General features: G+C 44.6%; 5 protein-coding genes across 6 annotated transcripts in view; 2 read left to right on the forward strand and 3 right to left on the reverse strand.

The window, feature by feature from the left end:
• LOC125761750 (uncharacterized) overlaps nt 1-20,020 on the reverse strand; it is a 137,929-nt gene that overhangs the window by 39,577 nt on the left and 78,332 nt on the right. The window lies entirely within an intron of this gene.
• On the forward strand, nt 34-4,646 carry LOC125761753 (dynamin-1-like protein). Its single transcript, XM_049423209.1, has 4 exons — nt 34-391; nt 651-2,493; nt 3,016-3,227; nt 3,315-4,646. The coding sequence occupies exons 1-4, from the start codon at nt 290-292 to the stop codon at nt 3,369-3,371; spliced, it is 2,214 nt and encodes a 737-aa protein (XP_049279166.1). The 5' UTR covers nt 34-289; the 3' UTR covers nt 3,372-4,646.
• Nucleotides 4,006-6,115, reverse strand: LOC125761771 (actin-related protein 2/3 complex subunit 5-C). The gene is made up of 3 exons (XM_049423232.1): nt 6,021-6,115; nt 5,763-5,922; nt 4,006-5,620 (listed from the first exon to the last, which is right to left on the reverse strand). The coding sequence occupies exons 2-3, from the start codon at nt 5,906-5,908 to the stop codon at nt 5,305-5,307; spliced, it is 462 nt and encodes a 153-aa protein (XP_049279189.1). The 5' UTR covers nt 5,909-5,922; nt 6,021-6,115; the 3' UTR covers nt 4,006-5,304.
• LOC125761763 (uncharacterized) lies at nt 9,639-11,469 on the forward strand. Its single transcript, XM_049423223.1, has 2 exons — nt 9,639-9,985; nt 10,078-11,469. The coding sequence occupies exons 1-2, from the start codon at nt 9,953-9,955 to the stop codon at nt 11,284-11,286; spliced, it is 1,242 nt and encodes a 413-aa protein (XP_049279180.1). The 5' UTR covers nt 9,639-9,952; the 3' UTR covers nt 11,287-11,469.
• LOC125761752 (uncharacterized) lies at nt 11,470-15,904 on the reverse strand. Of its 2 annotated transcripts, XM_049423208.1 has the most exons (3): nt 15,277-15,904; nt 14,617-15,083; nt 12,529-14,468 (listed from the first exon to the last, which is right to left on the reverse strand). In XM_049423208.1, the coding sequence occupies exons 1-3, from the start codon at nt 15,286-15,288 to the stop codon at nt 12,617-12,619; spliced, it is 2,331 nt and encodes a 776-aa protein (XP_049279165.1). In that variant the 5' UTR covers nt 15,289-15,904; the 3' UTR covers nt 12,529-12,616. The 2 variants fall into 2 exon arrangements, with proteins under 2 accessions (XP_049279163.1, XP_049279165.1); XM_049423206.1 differs by having other exon boundaries at nt 11,470-15,083.

The following is a 20,020-nucleotide window of genomic DNA, read 5'->3' on the forward strand; positions in this document are numbered from 1 at the left end:
CCGTCCACGTAGTGTAGATGTAGCTTAATTCGTAACTGATCGTTTATCTGTCAAGTAGGATTGATTAAAAGCAACGGTAGGAAACGAAGGGGAAAAGCAAGCAAATCATCTTTTTCTGCTCGACGCGAAAGTGACGAAGTTTTGTGATAAAACCTACAGCTTTTCTCAGATTGAAGCCAAAAGTGCAACGGTGTTTAGCGGTGCGAAAAACATCCGCACGTTTGTACCGTGTGTAAACGAAGAGAACTGTGGTACATTAGGCAGCAATAAGCGTACCCCTTACAATACGATGGAAGCCCTCATTCCGGTGGTCAATAAGTTGCAGGATGTTTTCAACACCGTAGGGTCGGATGCTATACAGTTGCCACAGATTGTCGTCCTTGGCAGCCAGGTAAGGGACTTTGACTCCATGTCTACGAGCCATTGCGGTTGATGCGAATATTTTTAAACTCAATCGTTTGCATTAGTTTTCTGTCCGAAGTTTGTTTTTTTTTATCGGATTTGATTGGAGAAATTATGTAACGCGCGAAATTTGGAAGGTTTGCTGGTTGTTTCTCGCGCTGACACCGTCATTGGATGATGAATAACGGCGATGATGTAAAGCAAACGAAGCAGCACACTGACAACCTTTCTTGTTTCCTACTCAACAGAGTTCCGGTAAAAGTTCGGTCATAGAAAGCCTGGTCGGTCGAACATTCCTTCCGCGTGGAACCGGCATTGTAACGCGTCGTCCTTTGGTCCTGCAGCTCGTCTACACACCACTCGATGACCGTGAGCATCGCTCGGCTGAACATGGCACGGTGACCGCGGAGGAATGGGGTCGTTTCCTGCATATTAAAAACAAGGTTTTTACCGATTTTAACGAAATTCGCGAAGAGATTGAGAACGAGACAGACCGAATGGCGGGAGCAAATAAGGGCATCTGCCCGGAACCGATCAATCTGAAGATTTACTCGACCAAGGTCGTCAATCTGACATTGGTTGATTTGCCCGGTATTACGAAGGTACCGGTCGGTGATCAGCCGGAAGATATTGAAGCACAGATTAAGGATTTGGTGTTGAAGTACATCGAAAATCCGAACTCGATTATATTGGCTGTGACAGCAGCCAACACCGACATGGCAACGAGTGAGGCGCTCAAGATGGCCAAAGACGTCGATCCGGATGGTCGTCGTACGCTTGCGGTGCTAACGAAGCTCGACTTGATGGATGCCGGCACGGATGCGATTGATATTCTGTGCGGACGTGTCATTCCGGTGAAGTTAGGTATTATCGGTGTGATGAATCGTTCCCAACAGGACATTCTCGATAAGAAAGCGATCGAAGATCAGTTGCGTGATGAGGCCGCGTATTTGCAGCGGAAATATCCGACGCTCGCGACGCGCAACGGTACACCTTACCTAGCCAAAACGCTTAACCGTCTGCTGATGCACCACATCCGCGACTGTCTGCCCGATCTGAAGACGCGCGTTAACGTGATGGCATCTCAGTTCCAGTCGCTGCTGAATTCGTACGGTGAAGACGTTACCGATAAAAGTCAGTGCTTGCTGCAGATCATAACAAAGTTTGCATCGGCCTACTGTTCCACGATTGAGGGCACGTCGCGCAACATTGAAACGACCGAGCTGTGCGGAGGTGCACGGATTTGTTACATTTTTCACGAAACGTTTGGCAAAACGCTCGACTCCATCCATCCGCTGACGGGGTTGACCAAGATGGACATTTTGACCGCCATCCGCAATGCGACTGGTCCACGGCCGGCTTTGTTCGTGCCGGAGGTAAGCTTCGAACTGTTGGTGAAACGTCAAATTCGTCGTCTCGAAGATCCATCGCTCCGGTGCGTGGAGCTAATTCACGAGGAGATGCAACGCATCATACAGCACTGCGGTACGGAAGTGCAGCAGGAGATGTTACGTTTCCCGAAGCTGCACGAGAAAATAGTAGATGTGGTGACGCAGCTGTTGCGCCGACGGTTGCCCACTACTAATTGCATGGTGGAGAACCTGGTACAGATTGAGCTGGCGTACATTAACACCAAGCATCCTGACTTTCACAAGGATGCGGCACTGGTACCGAGCCTGATCAAAACCGACTCGCAAGATCAGTGGGCAGGCCATCAGACGGGCAATCCACCGAGTCGGCGTCCCGGATCGAATAGACAGGTAGCTCTGGTTGATAAAACAGGCATGCTGAACTTAAATCATGATGCAAATCAACAACAAACGGCCCACCAACAGCAACAGCTGCAAAACCATGTGGCAGAGCAACATGGATGGCTGGGAAGCATTTTGCCGCCGAATATGGAAGCCATAATCGGTGCAGGTGGGCAGATTAGCGGACCGGGCAGTGAAAGTGGCAACAGCACAGCCAGCAACACTCCGACCCATGGTATACTTAGCCCAACTAAACCGGTCAATCTGTTGCCGGACGTTCCGATGAACCATTCGTCCCGCAAACTGACCGATAAGGAACAGAAGGATTGTGATGTTATCGGTAAGTGTTGCAGAAGCATAGAGATCATATTGTATATCATGGCAGCATCATCATGTTGTAAGCAAACAGTAAAAAAGATTACACGTGCTCTTCCTTTTACGGTCCAGTGCATGCTTGGATGCAAGAGAAGCGATATTTCACTTATACATTTATGATGCATGGCTTTATTGTTTTGAAAGGGAATTAGAAAGTGTACGAGCTGTGGCCGATTAAGCTATGGTTGGAGTGCTTGCTCGCTTACCATGCAACGTTAGCCCCCGAAAAAAAAACCAGTCCACAGCGACTTCAGAAGACAAGAAACAAACATTCCGCTTAGGAAAAAAGTTCGCCTCCGAGGAACTTTAACCGTCACTTTGTACGAGGCACACATTATAGTCGAATCCACATATGCTAGCAAATGCTTTTTAATAACAAACCATAAAAAATTGTTACTTCTACACGTCAACGTAAAACATTGTAAACATACCATTTATGGCCATCACTTAATCGTATTCTGTTACGCCTATGACCTTTTTATTTCAGAACGCTTGATCAAATCGTACTTTTACATTGTGCGGAAATCGATTCAAGATTCCGTACCGAAGGCCATTATGCATTTCTTAGTCAACTTCGTCAAGGACAACTTGCAGTCTGAGCTGGTGACGCATCTGTACAAATCCGACTCAGCCAACGAACTGTTGAACGAGTCGGATCACATCTCGATCCGGCGCAAGGAAGCAAGCGATATGTTGAAGGTAAATACAAACCCTTCACGCAAATGCCTTATGCGTCACGAACGATATGTAATGAGCATGAACATTCCTCTTATCTTTCTGTTTCAGGCATTAACACGTGCCAATCACATCATCAGTGAAATCCGAGAAACACACATGTGGTAAGCGTCGTTTAAACTATTTATTCTCGCACACCAAATACATAACAGTACGTACCAGTACCATAAATGGTAGCTGGTCGATGTTTCCGGTGCTGGAAAAGGAGTGATACCCGTTAATTACGTTAAGCTTGGGAGATGGAAACGTTCAGCTTGAAAGATGCAGCAGTACCAGCACGCGTACATTCTAAAAACGCCCGAATACGTTTCGCTTGCAAGCATCTCAAAATTACATTAGTGTGTCGAACATTTTGACCCCAGTAGAACATACACATTTACGCACGCCATACGAACGGACAGCATTACCTTTCTGTTCGGTACACGATTGAATGGAACAGCTTGTGTTAGACCAGTATGGAAATTAATCAATGGAAAATTCTTCATTCTTCACATGAAATGTTAAACTATTCAATATTTGCTAAATAATAATATACAATACGATCGTGTCCCCCCGCAAATTAAAAGTGGGACCTCGACAGAAGATAAGAGAAATTGTACCCATACGCATCATCATACATTGATTTTTAAGGATGACACAATCTGTAGAATAATTTGAGAGCATTAGATACATCATCTCCTAGCAAAGGAGAAGCATATTTCAAATGGTTTTTCCCAATACCATTCGCTTCCCGTTTCTCTCTTCCTCTATGTCTTAATATTACTCAAATAATGTATTGCAGTGTAGAAGAATGGAAAGCGAACTCGACGCATAACTTGCTGCAGTTTTGCGAACGAATGACGGAAATGCTTTTGCTAGTTCAAATATACCATCCGGATGCTATTTAGTGTGTGCCGAAGCACGGTTCAGTGAAACAGATTCCATTCCTATCCCGTCCAGTTCAAGTTCTGGACCATTCCTACTTCGGTTTCCTCCGAAAATGTCGCTCTCTCGATTCGAAAAATTGAAATTATGGACAGAAAGGTAAATCGCCTCGAAATTTTAAACCGTTATTCGCACTAGAAACGCACTCAAATCTCAGTTGCTTTCGTACTTTGTGAGTTTTCCGGGGGTCAGCACAATCGAAAATTCTAGTTAGCAAAATATCGGTACACGGTAGAAAACGGTCCACCACAAGTCTGGGAGCTGCATTTCTGATATGAATAATGTATGTTTTTTGTCTGTATTGTTAAAACTGCACTCGTGTGGTGCTATAATTGACGCCTTTTCATTGTGATTGTGCATTTTTTGTTTAAACTCTGTAGAAAGAGATTAGGAGGACATTAAAAGACAGTTTGCTGGTTTGCTGGAATAATACAAAACCAAAATATTGTACACTTTCTAGCCGTTATCTTTCTATTCACTTGACAAGGAAAGAACATGGAGCTGAAGCATAAATAAAAACAACAAACGTTGATTAATCCGAACAAAACCTACGTCGAGTCAAGCGGTAAGATGATTCAGTTTTGTTGTTTAATGTTTTACATATACAATATTGAGAATAATTAATTGCGTGATGAGTTTTACCCCTTGAACGGAAAAAGTCCAACGCTGTTTCTGAATTAAACGTTTAGATTAAATTTTACTTCAAGCACACCAGATTGTAATAAATAATTTAATCCCTAGGCTTGTTGCATTAAAATAAATTGCGTCTCTTTGAGAAAAGTGTTTCATGAGCAGCATGATAAATTGTGCTTCAAATAGCTTCTTATATTAATAATTTCTCATCAATACTCGATTACATGCTTATAATGCATGTAAAAAATTAATTTCATTATCTGTTAGTATATCGCCTATTTATTTAACAAATTCAAAATAAACCTCATCCACAAACGGCTACCATATCTGGCCGGCAGGTTGAGGAAAGAATGTACTGAAAAAGTTCGCATATTTAGCGACAGCAACATAGCTAAATCTGTGCTATCTAAAGGAAGTAAGGACTGTCGAAAAGATGACAAATGACTTGTTTTTCTGGTACGATGCCCGAATGGCTAATGGCGATTTACGCTCGGGCACTATCCGATAACACTCGCACGATACTTCCTACGCCACCTTTAGCGAACACCTTTTCGTGCCAGGTTAGCAGATGGCCACTTGATCCTTCGGAGGGAATTTCGAATCCGCGATAAATGTACTTCATGAGCACGTCGCACAATTCCGGATCATCCAGTGCTTCGATGGCGGCATCGATTTGGGACGATTTAATGGATAGTAGCACACGCAACGTGAGGCTTAGCGCATTATCCTTCACTTGCTGGTTTTTGCACATCAGCGGTGCATTTTGAAGGACGGTTTTCAGGGCATCTATATTGCGACCCGTGCGGAAGAAAAAATAGTGTCAGTTAAGGAAAGTTGTGCAGTATAAAAAAGAAAGCACGGTAGTTGCAGTTCTGGGAAAAACAGACTAAAGCTACATCTCGTAAATGCACTTTGTTTAACGGTTCTCTTTGAAAAGGATATTGATTCAGAAGTGAGTTGATTTCCGCTTCATCCGGCACTATCATCCCACTGGAAGCCTGATCCGCGTCATCTTCCTTGAAGTTGTCCTCATTGTACTGGTCGACATCGATTTTTCGGAACGCAGAGCTGGACGTATTTTTAGCCATGGCAATGCCTTCTTCTGCAACAGGACAGTATTATAAGCTCAGTAAGTTTTCGTTTTTCACTATTTATATTTGCAAATTGTAAAAAGTAAACAAACTAAATTCGCTCACACACCCAAAAGATGATGAATCAAGCAATAGTTTTCTTTCACCGACAAAACGTCAACACAACGTTGACAGCTGCCGACCCAAGCGGCAAATGTTGATGAAGATATATTTACACTGCGCGAGATTATGAACGAGATTTCATTCATTGCTTTTTTATAAAAAATATGTTTTTTGTATGCTGTTAACTCTTGAAACTAAATAGCCTTCTGCAGTCTGGATGCCAATCAATCAGTGAGCAACGGATAGATTAAACAGCGTTCAACGCAGACTCTCCCGTCGCGCTATACGCCTACATCCTTGGTCACCTGGTAGCCAACATCCTTGGACTTCTTGATCTTCACTGGGTTTGTTTAGCGCTGGTCTACTTCCTGAAATTATCGACTGCTCAACCACCACGTTCACAGCTAGGAATTTCTTGTAGTCCGGCACGAGTAGGACAATGTTGGCTCTGCTACAATACAAGATCGCTAACGAGTTTGTTGAATCGATCGGTCGATCCAGCCCGTAAAGCCTCTTTAGGCCTTTCAAATGAACAGAGCATTGATTAGAAAGGCCAAGAGTATGATTTTGCACACGACTGAGCATTAGTGATTTAAAATACTTTTGAATTATGATTTCTCATTTAAAATATGTTTATATAATTCATTTAATGCTTTCAATGGTGAATCATTTCGTAGAATAGTTTGTTCTAGTAGCAACCTCCGGAAGCAGCCTGGTGGTGTATGTGATAAATGGCGCCGGTTCCACGCCACAAGGCCGGGTATCAAATCCCATCTAGCCGGCCACGTGGGAGTCTAGTAAGCATTGGTGGATTAAGTCCTCTGGAAACCCAAGGCGAACGTGTTGGGCCCTAAGCGGGAAAGCGAATAAGGCCCCTGTAAAATGAATCGATTGGGAAAATAGTTCTTATTATATCCACTTACGACCATGGGGCCCGGTTTACCGTTAAAACTGCCACTGGTAGTAAGAAGAGTGATAGAAATGGCCTGCATGATTTTAGTAGTAGAGGTCGTTAATAGCATAGTAGTAAAAACTAGAGATGTGCAAAGTGAGTAAGAGTGAGATAGTGAGTTGAAACGTTGTATTGAACGAGTTTCGTTCACTCACCACGAGGAGTTTTAGCGACTCTTTTTTCACTTACTCACTCACGAGTGTAAGCATGTAGCCATGGTGAGTCGAGTTGCAAAAGGAGTAAATACGTGAGTAGAAACAAAAATGAGTTGAAACGAAACGTTTCATACACATGAGTTTCAACGGAATACATGTGAACAATACCCAAAACTAGCCAAATGAATATACTTCTCGCTCTGCCTAACTATTACACCTATATAAGCGAACAAGCGGGCTAGTCTGATCGGCAAGGACATGAAACGGGATCCGCCTCTGCTTATGAAATTGGCAAATTTATAGCATTTTTTTTTACTATTTTTCACTCTTTTTTTATTTAAAGCATTATATGAGTGAAAAGAAACTCATTGCAACCAACTGGCATTAAAATAAATCAATTTCATTTTTTTTTGTAAAATTTTCCAAAAAAAACGTAAGGGCCTTAAGCCTTATGAAATTTTCGGGTTTAAAATTTTTTAAAATTTTTTTCAGATTTTTTATTCTTTTTTTAGCTTAAAGCATTATTTGAGTGAAAAGAAAGACATTGCAACAAATTCCCATTAAAATATATCACATTTAAAAATTTTGCTACATTGCTCAAAAATGAGGAAAATTTTACGTTTTCCCAAACAGGGTATGGAACTTGTTTCTTCGAATAACTTCTGGCACGGACACCTGAGGGCATGACCGTCCAAGAAGAAAATGTAGCCATTGGTGCCATCTATCGACCACAGGATAAAGATTGGTGATCCGTTGGATACCGACTGAGTTATAGGCAAAGTTTGGTGCAAAAATGAGCCTTAGGAAATTTTCATTTTTTTTGAATTTTTTGAATTTTATATTATTTTTCACTCTTTTTTTATTTAAAGCATTATTTGAGTGAAAACAAACTTAGTTTAACCAATTGGCATTAAAATAAATCAATTTCATTTTTTTCAAAATTTCTCAAAAAAAACTTAAGGGGTAAGCCTTATGAAATTTTCGAGTTGAAAATATTTTTTTTATTTTTTTCTGATTTTTCATTCTTTTTTTAATTTAAAGCATCATTTGAGTGAAAAGAAACTTTTTGCAACAAATTCGCATTAAAATATTTCACATTTATAAATTTTGCTAAATTGCTCAAAAAAAACTAAGGCTATAGCCTTCGAAAATTTTCAAATTTTTAGGATTTTTTTCTATACAGAGCGAGCAGTACATTCATTTGGCTAGTTTGAGTATTCCGTTTCGTTTCAACTCATTTTTGTTTCAACTCACTCGCACATTTTCGTTTCAACTCAGGTATTTACTCTTTTTGCGACTCGACTCACCACGGCTACATACTTACACTCATGCGTGAGTGAGTCGTTAAACGAGCTGACTCCTAATACCGACTCATTCACTCTGAGTTGATTCACTAAAACGACTTGTTATTCTCATCTCTAGTAAAAACGTGGGCACGAAATGCATGCAAGATGTCTTTAACAGTAACGGATTATAACAAACCTTCTTACACGACTGAACATAAAGGCCCAGGATGATTTTGTTTTGATAATCAAACGTGTAATATTTTCGCTGTGCGATAGTTTTCCGGTTGTTTCGATGGATCATGCTGTTTCATGCTATAGTGGCACTGTATGACAACTTTCATCTAACTATCACCCGGCGAGTGCGCGTGCCCTACACCTGCGTAACGTAAAATTAGCATTTTACCAGATGAATTAATTTATTACGACCACTTACAAATCACGCTTATTGTTGCTCTCCGTGTCTCAAACGAACGATACCATGCGGGATCCTGTTCCAGGTCACGCTTATCACTTATGTAATGCAACGACAGGACAGGTCTGCATGGATAATGATTCAAACCACAACAAATTAGCGTTCCATAATGTACCTCATCGAGAAAGGGATAGTTTAATAAACACATAAAATCAAGCGTTAAACATTGCATATAGTAAAACAAAATAGTTTAATAAAAATATAAAACCAAGCGTTGAACATTGCATACGCTTCCTGATGTTTCTTAATGCAAATATAGAGGCATTTATGCACGATGGAGAAAAGCGTTACTCACTTGCCGGTTAGTCGGCTGGCCTAGTCTGGATTACATCCACGCCCAGGAGACGTTAGGCCCCTGAGGCTGTCACTAGGAATCCCCAAGCAATCAGTCAACTACAAAACGCGTATGTCACCTATTTTTGCAGCTTAGTAGGTAAATAGTGCGTACTTGCAAACAGGCTACAGAGGCGAGTTCGCTAAACTGGTTGAAAAGGGACGGACAACTGCCGACATCCCTCATTGAAAGTGCAAGTGATTAGCTATACGATGGGAGAAGGGCAGATTGCAACTGGCTGACGTACCGATCTCGTCTCCTCGAGATCGCCTCCTCGCGGGAGGTATCGTTTGTCTGCAAATCCGCTAGACATTCCCGCGTCTCGGCCGTTTTCTGCCATCTTCCTAATGCCGCTGGGGAGAGACCTTTGACAGACACGCACCGTTTTTCGTCCGTGGTTCGTATCTTGCAGGCCGAAGCGTGCGTCCGGGGTTGGATGGGTGGGTCGATTAAATCGATGCAATTATATGCAAATCTGTCAAAACTCGTCAAATGCGGCCTTCCTTGGTGTACTACACACATTACTCGATACTACATGCAAGGGGCCAGCGGGCGTTGGCAGTTACTCCACCATGCAGCATGCCGGATAGTGTGGCACCAAATGCTGACGGGATGATGGGTGGCATCGAATGTGGAATGTATAAAGTAAGCGATCTACCAACGTTTGGCCATCAGTTTGTCTCTAGCCAGTGATAAGAGCAGTGACTAGCAGCTAGTTTTTTGTTGTGAGAAGTTTGTGCATGTGCAAAATGGTCGAAATGAGCTACCTGAGGGTAAAGAGCGAACAGTTCTTGTGTGGCGTATTGTTCTCGTGAGGAATCAATTGCGAAAGTGACACGAAACTTGTGTTCTTTTCTAATCGCAGATATTTTTGGCCCTGCTCGTCTTTGGCTGCATTGCCGTGATTGATGGGGAGGAGAATGTCGTAGGACAAGGCGAGAATGTATCAGGTGTAACCTCACCAGTCGGTCAGCAATCGATCGAGCCTAGTTCTTCGTCTTCATCGGATGCAGTTGTAGTTGGTGCACAGGGTGGTGACAAGAAGAATGCTAAGCGCCATCTTTCGTTCGGCTTTGGACATGGGTATGGTGGAGGCGTTGGATTTTCGGCCGGTGCTGGATACGGATCGGGCGTTGGCGTAGGCTACGGTTCGGGTGTTGGGCTGGGCTATGGATCGGGCATCGGCTATGATGGTTATGGTACAGGGTACGGAAGCTATGGTTATGGTGCAGGCTATGGAGGTAGATTCCGCGGTTATGCAGGTTACGGCGGTTATGGTGCTAGCTATGGTTCTGGTTACGGTGCTAGTTATGGTTCTGGTTACGGTGGATACGGAGCGGATGGATTCCACGGATTCCATGCACACTATTCGAAGCCGATCGTAACTGCCACCATTAAGGAACACATCCCCATCGCCATTCCGAAACCGTTTCCAGTGTTTGTGAAGAAAACCGTCCCAGTGCCGGTACCGATCCACAAGCCGGTACCATATCCGGTGATAGTGAAGAAAACGGTTCCGGTTCCGATTGTTGTATCACACCCAGTACCAGTACCGATCACGAAGCACGTGCCCGTACCCGTCCCACAGCCTTATCCGGTGTCCGTTCCGCATCCCGTTCCGGTGAAGGTACCGACACCGGTGGTCGTAACCAAGCCCGTAGTCGCTTACTCGCCGCTAGTAAGCTCACCCGCTATAGTCAGTACACCGATCGTGAGTACACCGATCGTCAGCACGCCAATTGTCAGCACGCCGATTGTTACCAGTGCCGGGCACATTTCCGTCAGCGATCATGGCTTACACCAGACGCACCATTCACACAGTCATTATGCGGCGGGCAGTGGAGCATACAAGGCGTACACTTCCGGTACGGCTGGTCTGTACACGGGCAGTACCGGTCAGCACTATGGTTCCAGCGGCCATTTTGGAGGGCATCACTACGGAAGTGCAGGGTTATCCGGAGCTCACTATGGTACCGCGGCGTACGGTGGATTGGGACATTATGGTGCGCACTATGGAGCCGGTGCTGGTCACTATTCGGGCCATCTAAGCGCTGGAGTCCTGTGCAACCATTAGTAAAATACCTTCAGCCAGCTCTCGCATATGGCACAATGTAGTTATAATTCGTTTAATGCTCTAAATAAGCCTAATGCTCAGGAGTTTTCAACTTCGAATGTTTTAATAACTCGCACAAGTCTGTCACAGCAGTTAGTATATAGAACAGTTTTCAATAAATAAAGTAATTTGTTACAAATAATATCACTTCCATTATGTAACGATTTGCTTCAAATTTTTGTTATCTTAATGCTAAAAATGGTGTCTTCTTGTAGAGAAATTCGTTCGAAAGTGGTTCAATAACATGTCATCTTTTTATTTACAGTACGAAAACCGATCAAACAAAACGCAAACACAGCTTGTACTTATGTTTCAACTTACTAATTTATTCAGATGGTACAGCGCCCGGATTTTCAACAACCCTGGTGCGTGCTACCTTATGTATTAAAGGTATAAACGTAGCGCAAAAAACGCGAACTAGTGAAGAGGAAGCTCGCAGGCGTTGCCAGGCCAACCCACAAGCTATGTGAACGTACATTCTTAAACCACTAATCAACAACACAAAACACGGTACGACACGGACGGCGGTAACGGGCTTCCTTTTTGGGATGGAAATGTAAAAACATAACAAAATGAGAAACACAAATTGTAACAAACAAAACACGATGGAAATACAACGTTAATTATCGATGGTTCCACACATACGCACACACACACACACACATGCGGAAAACATATGATTCACCCGATCGCAGCTTTCGATTAAACTTTTTTTCCACTGCTTACATTCATATCAGGCATGCCATAGGCGGTGATGATGGCGGTTTTCCTGTGCAAGCCAGGAAGATACTCTCCGAAAAATGGTAGCACTGTTGTAAGATGGTAATAAGTCGCAAAATATTTGATCGCGTTACGAAAAGACCAGCGGACGGAAGAGCGAAGGGGAATGAGGAATGGGAAAATGTAAAACATGCATACGCAACCATGCATCACTGAGCACGAATAGCGAGTGCATAGTAATTAGTGTCGAAAATAGTACCTAGTATGTACGAGGAACTTCTTTTTTTTGGTCAAAAAGGAAGAAAATATAAATAACTCCAGGAATCATCCGCTGTTAGCGCGATCGTACTACAGCATGCGTCCGGAAAACTATCAATCAAGGTTTCCGTGTGGTTGTGGAAGCATAGAAGCTTTCGTTGCGGAGATCATTGCGTGTGTCCGTACGGGGAAGATTCCTCGTACGGTTCACGGTGTTGTTGTTCTTGCACGGTAGAAGCGCCGGCAAGCATGTCACCCGTACCGTCGTCGTGCAGTTGGAAGGTGTTGCCGCTGGCAGGTGGATCGTACGAGGTTACGAGACTTCCGTCCGGTCCGGCAACACCACCGTACTGGCCGAGCTCGGTGTGGACGGCGTACTGATGTTCGCTGGCAGCTGACTGGTGGTGATGGTCGTTACCGTTTCCGGTACCACCTCCGACTGGGTGGACATTGTGGAAGTGGTAGTGGAACTTTCCGGCTGTTCCGGTGTGGTCGTGGCTGTGGGATGCGCCGTTGTTGCCGCTTCCGTGGTGATGGTCGTGGTTGTTGTAGCTAGGGTAGAGGTGTGCGTCACTGGGGACACTGTAGACGGTGGGCTTGGCGGAGGTTCCGTAGCTTCCCTTGTGCTTCTGGCCAAACTGGTCATGCTGCTGGTGGTGCTCGGTGAAGGTGTTGTACCCACCGGCGTGATGGAACTCGTGTACGGTTTGCGCGGATGTACCGCGCGCCTGGGACTCCTTGTGTTCGCCGTACTGTTGCCGTAGCTGATAGGATGGTCCGCTGGCAGTAGCGTCTGAATGATACGATTTGAGGGCTGACCGAGCAAGATGGGGATCGTGCTTGGTGGCGTGGTAGAAAGGGAAGGGCTCCCCGGTGGTGTCGGTTTGATGATGAAGATCTTTATGCGCTTCCCCCGGAAGGTCCGTTGAATATGGATGCGAATGATGGTAGCTCGCGGAGGATACCTTCGGGTAAAGGGTCCGCTCCCCCGATACCGTGTAACTGTGTGTTGCGGCGGTTGGTACAGCTCCGGTGTCTGATGCGGGGGCGGCACCAGGTCGGTTCGACTTGGCGAAAGCCGGGTGATCGTAGCCTTCGGTGAGGACGCTGCCACTTCCTCCACCGACAATACTGCCTTGCTGTTGGCGACCGGTATCCTGGTGGTCATGACCGTGGTGATGGCGCTGGTGGTAATCACTGGAATGGGTGTGGTAGCGACCAAAATCGGGCTTCTCATACCGCGGGTACGATTCGCGAACAGTTTGGAACGGGCGTGGGGTGAGATCGTTAATTTCTTTCGTTTTGGAACCGGCTCCATGACGGTGCGCACTTTTTTCGGCACCTTGGTCCGCTTGGAGTCCCGCTTGGAATCCCGCTTCGAGTCCCGCTTCGAGTCCCGCTTGGTGTGTCGTTTGTAGTCCTTCTTGGAATCCCGCTTCGAATCCCGCTTGGAGTCTCGTTTCGCCTTCACTTTGGAATCGCGGTACCGTGGACGCTTGGTTATCTTCTTGAATTCCCGTAGCTTCGCTGAACTTGACGTACGAGTGCGCACCGGTTTCCGTGTCACTTCCTGTTCCTCCGACTCCTCCGATGTCTGATCCAAGAATTCTTCCGCCGCTCGATTCTCCTGTTCCACCTCGTCCTCCGTTTCCTCCTCCTTCTCCTCCTCTTCCTCCTCTACCGTATTGCTGAGACTCGAAGATAGATCCTCCGTGCTGTCCTCGCTGGAACTGCTGCTGCTGCTGCTGCTCACTGGCAAAGCGGTAGCCTTCACTGATGGCCGACGACGCAGACGGTGCAGATTTGCCTCCGGAGACGACTGACGCAGTGGAATAGGGCGTATCCGTGGCACGGGTGAACGAGGTCGTGTGGTATTGGCTTGTGCCGTCCCCGAAGTCATACGACTCGGCCGCCGATTGGAGCGCATGAGACTCAGGTCGGAACTTTGCAGGCGAATTCGCACCGGCTTGAACTTGAGCACCACCGACATAGTACTGTCGGTGCCCCCCGCTGGCCCCGCTGCCCCCGTGTCCCCGGTAGTAGTGTTCCGTGCCCGTATGCGATCCCGTTTGCGCTGGCTTTTGATGTTGATGATGCTTCTGCTGCTGCGAATGCTGCTCGGTGTGGCGCTGGTTGTGGGCGTACTGGTGCTGATATTCTTCCAACTGTTGAAGTGAAGAAGGACTTGGTTTACTGAACGTGCTCTCAGTAGGGGATGCAGTGTGTTCCGCTAGTGCAAGACGGTTTCCTTCCATGGGATTGTAATCGTCGCCAGCGTCGTATACAGAGTGTATTGGAAACGATTGTACGTACTCTTGGACCTGCACCGTGCTCGCGTGCGCCTGTGACGACGCTGGGTCAGCATCCGCGGGCAACGACGACGGACTTGGGTCGCTGGCACTACCGGCCAAAGTAACTGCTGCAACGGTGGCGGCAGTACTCTCGACCGGTATAGCGACCAGCGTCGGAACGGGTACCGGGACGGGTTTGCTCACCGGTACCGGGACCGGAACCGGTTCCGGTACCTTCACCGGGAACGGTACGGGCACCTTCACAGCCACCGTTTTGGTGATCTTGACCGTCTTCGGTGGCAGTTTGTGTTTGCCGACGTAGAAACCCAAATCGATTAGCTTTTCGCTGGCCTTCTCCAGCTCGGTAAAGTTTTGATTCATCTCATTGATTAGTTTGTGCTGCTCCCGCACGACATCCTTGTAATAGTTGCCGAGCGCCGCTTCACCCAGCGCCCCGCCAACCAGCAGCGCACACAGTACCACGAACACCTATACTCCCGCAAATGGGTTGGTAGAGGCGATCGAGCATTAACAAAAGCATTAAACAAAAACGGAAAGAGAGACAAAAATTAGAAAAAAAACTGCATGTCAATTGATTGTCACTGATCACAATTGGGGGAAAAAAGCACTCAAACTCAATCGCACTGTTACAAACGCAGTAACGAACAACTGGGCAACTTACAAGCTTATTCATTTTGTGTTTAGCGGTTCTGACGTGGAACTGCTTGTTAAACAAAACCCGCCCAAATCACGTCACCGAGTTGGAGATCGGGTTGGCTGCTTGCTGTTCTGGGTAACTGGCGTCTTCGGTCAGTTCATGGAGCTACTAGCAACTCTCTAGAGTTCAAAGTGCAATTAAGAAATGCTGTCACTTTCACTACACGGAAGCTGTCACTTTATTTGAGCCAAATTTTCCCTGAGAACGGAAAACACTCAGTTTCAACGATTTCACACACTGCACGAGCTTCGGTCAAGACAATAGGACCTGCTCGAACGGATATCGCACTGCACACTGTCTAATGGCCGGGTGCTACTACTTTCTTTTATACTATTTGCGCAATACTCAAACAATGCCCCTGTTTTCCCCCATTTTCCACCGTATCTCATCTCAAAGCCGAAAGGGTTGGTCGTCCCTTCGCCACCAAATGGTAACAAAGTTAGCGAATGAAAAAAAAGGAACAACTGTTTACCGACAAAAAGGGCCAGGAAGCGTAAGCGTGTAGAGCGCATTGCGTTCGCACATAGCCTAACAAACACGCTAAGCCCTGTTGGCGGCGCGCTGGCAATGCAAAGGAAGGAAGAATGCAACGGAAGCCTCCGGGGTGAAGACACGCCACCGTTCGTCCTCCTACCCGTACGGCAGGCGTAGGGGTTAGAGCGAAAATGTTGCAGCGAAACTGAAAAACCTCGTCCACCGATGGCCACCGCACCCTGAAACCGAAAGGAAACCGCTGGAGCAGCAGCGAAAGGCCAACGGACAAAGTGCCAGCCGTAGTTTTCGACGTGCAATTGCGAGCGTATTGAAGCGAACTGGAAATTGTCCGAATTACGCAATGGAACGAGGGATTTTACGCGGAACTGTGGTCCTGTGGCACGCGCATAAGTTTGATGGTTGAGTCTGATCGATGCCGAAAACAATGGTCCAACATCGATCAACGCCGTCGGAATTAAGCTGATATCAATTCCATTTTCTACCGCAATTTGCGGTACTCGAATCGAATCGGAAAATGGTTATTTATTGCTCTGTTTTCAGGATGGTTCTTGCGAGGTGATTGTTGGTTTGTATGGTGCAAACCTTTGATAAGGTAGTTGTGCTCCGGTTCAAGATTTTTATCAATTTCTCATTTCAATCAATTTCAGAAGCATGCTTATTTGGCTCCACAATTCTTTGTGGTAGGAAATTTTGCTTAGTGACTCATGAAATTTGGTTGTGGCGTCAGGAGTAAAAGTCTCTGGAGTCTGGACCGTTCATCCCGCATTTCCCGGGATAACCTAACACCAAGGTTTAAAGTCACTGAAGAGCGTCCTCTAAAGCTGAACAACGACTTAAACGCTAACGTTGAAGATTTTTCCATTGTTTTCCAAATCATTATAAGAATTGCCATTAACTACCTAGCTGCATTTATACTATTCCCACTAAGCTGTGAAATTTTGATATTGCTCATCAAATAAAACACTTTTTCCACCAATTTAATCACATTTGCTCGTAGCAGTAGAAACGTGTATGCGAACGAGACAGTTCGTTAATGCCGTGCGATTCCGACAGCCGACACACTCGAACGCACAACGCACAAAATGCATCCTTCCTTTTGCCGCATGAATACCGCACCTAAGGGCAATCCTCATGCTATCAGCCAATATGCCCAAAGCCCCTATAAAATAAAAAAAAATCATCATGCTATCGGAGGCGTAGGCGTCGGTGCGTATGTGTTGCTTTCTGCCACTAAACAAATCCTGAAGACACACAGCAAAACGAGAGTGGGAATCGAACAAATCTGGGCCACTTGCACGTTAGGCTAGTCGGGCAGGGAAATGCAGAAAAGTGAATAAGGAAAAACTTCCTCCTTTACGATGGATGCCCCGTGGTCTTTTGGCGCTTGCCAACATTACGAGAGTACCACCTTGCGTGTGGTACCGCTGGAAGGGGGGTTTTGGAAAACTTTTCTACCGGCTTTGCCCGGTATGCTTCGAGCATGCTCGGCACGACTTATATCACACAACCCTAAGGAGGAAACACTTGATAGGTGGTGAACTCGAGTGATTTTCCGATTACCAATTCCTTTACCTCGCATTGTGTTGACCACCATCGGAGGTCAGCACAATCGGTGTGTAAGTGTGCTGATGTAGTGCTCTGGAGTCTAGCAGCAACGCCTTAAACTTAATTACACTTCGTACGCACCTGAGATATCATGTGAACCGGTTCGAAAGTGTATCACCCGATGCATATGATATGGCCATGCCCTAATCGTTTCCCTACTGCCTTTCTTCGTGCATATTCGATCGAATAATAACTGGTGGGCTTCACGCACGTACAAAGTGTTGATGGAAGATCAAAGGATGTTCGCTTCATCATGTTCAAACCTGTCTCGGGTATGAGCTGCTGGTGAAAGAGTTTTATTTGCTGGTAAAGTACTTCCGCATGGTAATCTCCTAGGCGGTTGTATGGAATTGTGGTGAAGGATCCGAGATCTGCTTTTAACAGACCGGTTTGATGGAAATAATTTTCAATTATGCAATATTCATCGTGTGACAAAGTTATTTTTGATTGCATGATTCGGATGGTGTTTGCTCGGCACAGAAAACAGAAAGAACGTTGTATGTAATTTGTTATCTTATTAGTTTTGCTATATATCAATTGATCGATGTAAAGGCAGTTGTAAGTTTGTCATAGATAAAAGCCGTTTTAATTTCTTTTCCAAATCAAAAGTAGATGCGTGGATTTATAAAACTAATATCTTAGAAGTACGAGAGGCCAAGCTGAGATTGATAATTGCACTTGTCATATGAATACATACAAAATCTAATAAGAGTTTAGGTTAGTATCAGTAAAAGTAAAAATAAGTCTAGTAAGCTAGAAATGGCCGGCAAGACGTTACAGGTCGATAAGCCAAGGAGAGAGAGAAATGTAGATGTAAATTTGATGCAAAACATATTTTATTTTTTTTAAATTTGTTTAACATAGCGCATCTGTTTAAAATCTGATTCGATAAATTGCATTTAAATCATTATATACATTAACTACACGCTATAGCTAGTAGATAGATGATCCAAATGATAATCTACTTTACTGTAATTGATATGGTAACTACTTACAAATAGCTTAATTAAAAATCTTATGTTGAAGGTGCAACGCTTCAGTCTTCAGTCAGACACCGCATTTTTTTAATTCACGATTGACGCAATAGATCGTACAAGCATTTGAGCGCACTAATTACAAGTTATCAGTTAAGATCTATACCGTCAGGCGCTGGTAATCACTATGGCTAGTAGGATGTATGAAACATTTTATCTGATTTTAAAGAGCAGCGATTTGAGGATAAGTGTTAGTCCATAGGACGCCTAGAGCAAACGTTAAGTTATAATTATTAGTACATATATGTCGATTCCATTTAATGATAGTGTTTCGTTTAAAAATGTAGATTTTTGTAGATGTAGATTTTTATTAAGCATGAACATTGAAATCACATTATGAATCATACAGTATTGTTGAGAGAACACTCGTCATGCTTTTAGAATGTTTACGGTTGTGAAAAACTCATTTGACGGGATTTTCTCATGAGTAGTACAGCTTCAGGTTTTACATATTTGATTTGAATTACCCAATAACGATAAAAAAACTAAAACTTTCCCATTTGCCATTTTCCATTGAGTATCAATGGATATACACACGTGGTTTTCCACGCTATCCAATTACGGTATACCCCTAAATGTCTGCAATTGGATGTCTACCGATGCTATAAATTATTTATGGCGCAAGAAATGCGTTTCAAGGGAGGGATGTTGTGTTGCAAATGTGGTCGAAAAATTATTGTTTGGATTGTTTTTTTTTTGTTTAAACTAAAACATTATTTAAGGAAATAATGTTCAACCTTGCAGCGAGGCGATTGTCTATATTTTAATTGTTGTTGTAGTTATAATACGCATGCTTGAAAAGATCTTAAACCATGTTAAAAGTTACGTTGTAAATGCATAAATGTCATAACTGTATTGTCAATAGTTGGATGCCTTAGGCTAAACATTTCAAACATCCATTTCAAAATTCCAACCTTCTACTTGTACTTAAGCTTCTATTCTCAATCACCCACAACACCCACCGTCCATCATACGGTACAAAATCACCCATCAGGATGCTCCTGCTGTGCTGTAACCGTACTAGAGAGCCCTTCAAAACAGCATAAATTGCATCGCACTACGTCGCTCTTGTGCGAACGTCCCAAACAAACGGTGGCACTGCCATAATTGATGCAAAGATCTTCGCTTTACACTTTCAAAATCCATCATCCGTCGCGTACCTTGACCTCGGCACGCTGGCCCAATGGTTTCCCAGCATTGTTGGGCAAGCGGGGCCAGGCTTACGCGATGGCGCATATGAACATCAAAAACCGATGGCCATCGGAAGACATCCATCAGCTGCTCCAGTTGATGGGTTTCTATGGGAGAAGGTCGGTTTTTGCATTGTGCTGTCGATTTGCCATCGTTTTTCACCTTTAAGTTTCGCTTCTAAGCTAACGGTCAAGGGTCATCCGATGACCAGTTGGGCCAAGTTAAAGTAGGTCAACTATTTGATCAGAGCGCATAATTAGCATAATACGATGTATCTAGAAAGAATGGTTAATAAACTGGCAGGAGATGTAATTCAGATGAGAAAACTTGGTGAAGAATAAGCAAATATAGAGACAAAGACTAAAATGAAGTTCTTACGAAAC

The sequence above is a fragment of the Anopheles funestus genome, chromosome 2RL (assembly GCF_943734845.2).
Source record: "Anopheles funestus chromosome 2RL, idAnoFuneDA-416_04, whole genome shotgun sequence".
Classification (NCBI taxonomy): domain Eukaryota; kingdom Metazoa; phylum Arthropoda; class Insecta; order Diptera; family Culicidae; genus Anopheles; species Anopheles funestus.

Coding starts and splice junctions, on each gene's coding strand:
- LOC125761753 (XM_049423209.1), top strand. CDS start 290: ATGGAAGCCCTCATTCCGGTGGTCAATAAGTTGCAGGATGTTTTCAAC. Junction 392..650: donor TTGTCGTCCTTGGCAGCCAG/GTAAGGGACTTT, acceptor CCTACTCAACAG/AGTTCCGGTAAAAGTTCGGT. Junction 3,228..3,314: donor AAGCAAGCGATATGTTGAAG/GTAAATACAAAC, acceptor TTTCTGTTTCAG/GCATTAACACGTGCCAATCA.
- LOC125761771 (XM_049423232.1), bottom strand. CDS start 5,908: ATGGCTAAAAATACGTCCAGCTCTGCGTTCCGAAAAATCGATGTCGAC. Junction 5,621..5,762: donor ATCAACTCACTTCTGAATCA/ATATCCTTTTCA, acceptor TTTCTTCCGCAC/GGGTCGCAATATAGATGCCC.
- LOC125761763 (XM_049423223.1), top strand. CDS start 9,953: ATGTGCAAAATGGTCGAAATGAGCTACCTGAGG. Junction 9,986..10,077: donor TCGAAATGAGCTACCTGAGG/GTAAAGAGCGAA, acceptor TTCTAATCGCAG/ATATTTTTGGCCCTGCTCGT.